Source organism: Penaeus japonicus, unplaced genomic scaffold (assembly GCF_977035675.1).
Source record: "Penaeus japonicus unplaced genomic scaffold, GWHDUDI00000001_assembly GWHDUDI00000001, whole genome shotgun sequence".
NCBI lineage: Eukaryota > Metazoa > Arthropoda > Malacostraca > Decapoda > Penaeidae > Penaeus > Penaeus japonicus.
Genome location: NW_028234403.1, coordinates 21,182,780 through 21,187,779, shown reverse-complemented (window position 1 = coordinate 21,187,779; position 5,000 = coordinate 21,182,780). Strand labels below are relative to the sequence as shown.

General features: G+C 32.8%; 1 protein-coding gene across 4 annotated transcripts in view; it reads left to right on the top strand.

Moving 5' to 3' along the window:
- Nucleotides 1–5,000, top strand: part of LOC122261067 (upstream stimulatory factor 1) — a 23,417-nt gene that overhangs the window by 16,942 nt on the left and 1,475 nt on the right. For 3 of the 4 annotated variants that reach the window (XM_043028572.2, XM_086537326.1, XM_086537316.1), the window contains one exon: nt 2,740–5,000. This exon is cut by the window's right edge and continues 1,475 nt beyond it. In XM_043028572.2, coding sequence (XP_042884506.2) covers nt 2,740–2,970 — 231 coding nt within the window. In that variant the 3' untranslated portion in view covers nt 2,971–5,000. Of the gene's footprint in view, nt 1–1,977; nt 2,084–2,739 lie in introns of all 4 variants that reach the window. The other variant, XM_086537321.1, reaches the window with a different exon arrangement.

Genomic DNA, 5,000 nt, shown 5'->3' with positions numbered 1-5,000 from the left:
TCTGGATAATGTACGAGATCTTTCAGAATATAGGTTGTATATGACACAATGGCTTACTTGACTTTCATCATTATTACATAGGAGTGTAGGAACATAATGTAAAAATATAAAACTTATGATTAGTTTACCATACTACTTTAACCATTTTCTTTGGTCCTCTGAGTCACTGAGGTCTCTCACCAAGGTCACTCTTCTCACCCTCCTCCCAACTAATGTAAATAACTTGACACATGCACAGAGGAAAGAGGTTGATTATGCATATATTTCATATATAGTACAAGATGATCATGTTGAGGTTTTGGCTTCAAAAATTTTATATTCAATAGCGACGTTTAAAATTTGGTGCGCACTGGCATCCCGGATTTGGCATGGGTTATGTTTTCTACTGTTCGAAGCAAAGGGGATAACATTTTAAATCTTGATTATTTATTTTCTAGAAGAAATAAAAAGGAAAAACAAAGGGTCTCAAATTGGAAATTTATTCTAGTTCATGGTCAGTCTTTGTTTTTCATTTTTTAACTATGTTTTTCACATTTTTCCACTGTGTTTGAAACTTTTGAATTCTCTAGCCCTTGCTGGTATAAAAATTTGCAACCAATTTCTAAACTGCTTGTATTGTTGGAAAGGTAATGCAATTCCTATTTCTTTTTTTTTGGGGGGGGGGATGAAAAAGAAGTTTAGAAAAGGGCTTCAGTATGTTAAACAATTATTCTAGTTTATGCATACATTATTTTTTTTAGTACCTATTACATTTATTGTGTTATTTGGTCATGATTGAAGGCATGTTTTCCACATGACGCCTTGGCAAAATACAATTTTTTTTTTTACTTTTTTTTTCTTAGTTCAATACAAAGCCAAAGTCATATTGTCATGTAATTATTGTAATTGAATAACTAAACTGATGTAGAATGTCATATTTACATATCAGACTTTGTACAAAAATCAAAATCTTATCAAATAGGTGACAAAAAAAAAGGAAATCCATCCTGACTCGTCCCCTTAGACATTCAGACATGAAAAGAATGTTGTGTTTAAGTGCAGCGGAATATATAAAGGTCAAGAGACAAATAAATTTTACAAAATGTTTTAGGATAGTAGTCTGTTCAGCCAATTACACCATGTGTGTTCCAGAGGTCGGTGGTCTGCTAGATAGGAAGAATTTGAAGGGAGTGTTTGCTATGTCCAGGATTGTCACTCTTCTACTTGAAAGATTTTCTTCAAATATGTAAAATGTGATTTGAAAATTACACTTTTTGTAAGGTATACAGTTTCCTTTTTATTTGCTTTAGTTAGTTTGTTAAAGACTGATATTGTAGTATATACTCCATATTTTCTGATCATGTGGATAAGACATGAAAATGAAGTAACATAGGTTTAAAGAGGAATGAAAACAGGATTTGAATTTTTTATTCAGTTGAAATATATTATGAAAATTACACTATGCTGTCTGCACTTTTCTAAACCAACCAGGTCATGTGTAATAAAAAATATAGTTATTTGACATGGGAAAAAAAAAAAAAAAAATCCACCCATAATTCAAATTATGATTAGCACTTTTTTCTTGAAAATGTCTGTAAATTGTATAACATGTACTTCGTGGTGTGATGTGAAGTGATATGACGGGTAATCAACAAATTAGAAATAGTTTTATATTGGTAATCTTCTCTTTTATTTTACTTCTTGGCCAGTCACATTTGATCTTACAGTAGTTTTATGACTCGGATCTTTTTATTCAAATGATCAGAAGCAGAAATTACCATGATGTCATTAATATCACGTGGTTTTCTGGGACGTAATTTATTATTTTTATTATTATTATTATTATTATTTTAATTTCATTTTTATTTTTTTTTTAGTACTACTACTGCGTTGCATTCAAACACCTAAAGGAAACTAACAGAGTCTAAGAAATTATGAAAAATGATTATATTTAAGAATAATCTAGTGTTCTATTGCTAACTTTTCATCACGTCACAGCTGCCCTGCCTGGAACTCGGCGAGAAAATGCAAGACGTCTCTGGACATCACCCAGGTCCAGGGATATTTCTCGACCATGTGATAGGACGTCAGCCAACGTGAATGGGTTAATGGCCACTTTAATTCCTTTAATTCCTAGTTACTCCTTCATCATACCAAGTGCTAAATAGTCTCACTTTGCTTATATTTCAAATATAGACTCATATGTTATATCATAAATCCAGAAAATAATAGGAAACCCAACATTTTAAGATGCCCACAACATTTAAAGATGTATCCCGTCTTGGAAGTGTGTGTCAAGGCCTCAACTAGTCATGATTGCGTTTGTTAACAATTCAGTCCCAGTAGAAATGAAGAAGATAGCAATCCACATGGGCTTGTTACTCTTCCAGACATATGGCACATAGTCACTGAATACCAGACCTTATAGAAGCTTATATCAAATGTATATGCCGCTAATGATATTGGTGACAGAGGTGTAAAATTGGTTTATAACTTTCATTGAAAATGAGATTATGAGAATCAATAAGATGCATGTATTACTATTTTATTTTATTTCAATTAAACTTCTGGTGGAAATGTGATTTATAGCGCTAAAATTGGTAATATGTATGTTTTTTCACTAATTTTAATAATAAGAGGTAATATGTTTTCCTTCTCAGCAGGTATTAGCTTTACATTATTTAGATACTCATATATATGAGATCATGAAATAAAGATCAAGTACCCTAATTGTGATTTAACCTTGTTCCTTCTCCTCAGAGCAAAGGTGGCATCCTGGCCAAGGCGTGCGACTACATCTCTGAACTGAGACTGCAGAACGAACAGCTGATGGAGCGGCTCAAGGAGATGCAGCGTCGGGACATGGACTTTGAGTTGCTCAAGCAGGAGGTGGAGGTGCTCAAGAATGAGAATGCGGCGCTGAAGAATGAAAATGCGCTAGTGCGGTCACAGCTGCAGCAGCAAGGCCTCCTGGGCGAGCTACCTCCATAACTCAGGCGAACCGCAAGGCTCAGCCAGCGGACTTGCACTTGCACGCGCTCTGGCGGCTCCTTTGTGGATAGATAATTTATATACATATTAAAAAAAAAAAAAGAAATGAAAAAAATGAGATATTTGTAAATTGTGATACGAGAATTATATTTACATGCAAAGCCTGAGATGTTCATTGAGTTGGGCCTTAGTGTGGACAACCCTTTGTTGTAAAGATGGAAATCAAGGAGCCGTTGACGATAACCTCTTGCAGTCAACTGCTGGTAGTGCTGCAAAGAGGGAGGCTTGCAACACTGCAGGGAGGACCGGACCTGCTTTGTTATAGATGATGATCTGACAACCCTAATATAAAGGATGAAATGGTTATTGTAGATAATCTTTTTTTGATTTTTAGGAAAATTGGGAAAGTTAGCAGGGAAAGTTTGTATTTTTTTTTTCTTTTTTTATAATATCAGTGAAATTTAGACCCTTCGTATTTTGTAATGAATATTTTTCTTTTTCTCTTTTATCTTTTATATATATATATATATATATGAATGTTCTACTTGTAGTGTGATAGTATTTGTTAAAGTATAAAAGGCATGTTTTTTTTATGTATGATTATTTTTTATTTTTTATTTTTTGAAGGATTTACTTCTTTAAGACATTTTTGCTTTTAGTACAGATGCTTATTATAAAAGGCCAAGAAGACAGAATCAGTGAAGGTATTTGTCTCTTTTTACAGATAAAACTTGCTGTGTATATAGATGGTGAAAAAGTAAAGAAAAGAAGAAAAAACTTGGATTTTTGTCAGTTTAAGCTGAAATTTTCTTTGAAGAGGTACAAATGGTTTGTTTCTTCATTTCTTCTACAATCCTCCACAAAAATATTGGTTTGAATAGAATTTTTCTTCATCTTATTACTACTATTGACACTATTATCATTATAAATCAATCATTCATCATCTTCCGTTTCACTAGTAATATCATCATCATAATCGTCGTTTTTATTTTCATGTTAGTCATTAATTTTTTGTTCGTTTACTATTTCACTTGTTTTCTCATCTGCTTTTTCAGAACATTACTCTTATGATTATTATTATCATTATTAATTAGTTATTATACTCCACCTCTTCTTAACGCCTAAGGATATTTTAGGAGTGATTGTTCATTGATGCTGATTGCATTGGGTGGCGGCATTTTTTCTAATGATATTGATAGTTAATAATTTTTTAAATTATTTATATTTAAGTGTGCTAAAAGTTTATTTTATTATTATTATTATTTATATAATGTGAAGAAGTGTAAAATTTGCTATGAAGGATTTTAAAAAGAAAATTAGAATAAAAGGAATGGCATTTAAAAAGATATTTACAGCCACATTCTTAGTCATCTCGGTTACAGCTTGACTTTCTTAAATGACGCAACTTTCTCTCATCGCTCATTACTTGTTGACCATGGCAAATTTTTGGGAAGGTTTTTTACTGCCTTAGGAGCTCTTGCCATATTTCCTGTTGAATGTTTTTTATCAGATTTCAACAATTCAGATTATTTATTTTTTTTAAGTACAATTTAGAATTTGTTTACTACCCCTCATGCCAAAATCACCATCTTCAATTAGTAATAGATTAGATTGAGGTAAGATTTGGCTTACCTGGTTGGAGAATGTCAGGAGTGAGGGAGAGAGAAATCTACAACAGCTACTTAACGCAGCGGATGGCATGATTTGCTGTCAAGGCAACATCGGTCATCAACGCTGATGGCACCGTGCCATACAACATAAACCCGCCACATGACTGTATACATATTTTATTAAAACCGCGGCCAATGGATTGATTATAAATAGAGTACTCTATTTGCTCATGTTGATAACACTGAATTTTTTTTATCATATTTAAAGGGTTTGAGAGCAGTTGAAATAGCTGGCTGACATGACATTTATTATTCCTACATTTCAAAAATCCTCAATTTTACCCAAGATGAACTGACTCTAAATATGGTTGTTAGGGAGCATGTATATGAAGAGAACTAGGGGGAATTCTGTCTGTGACA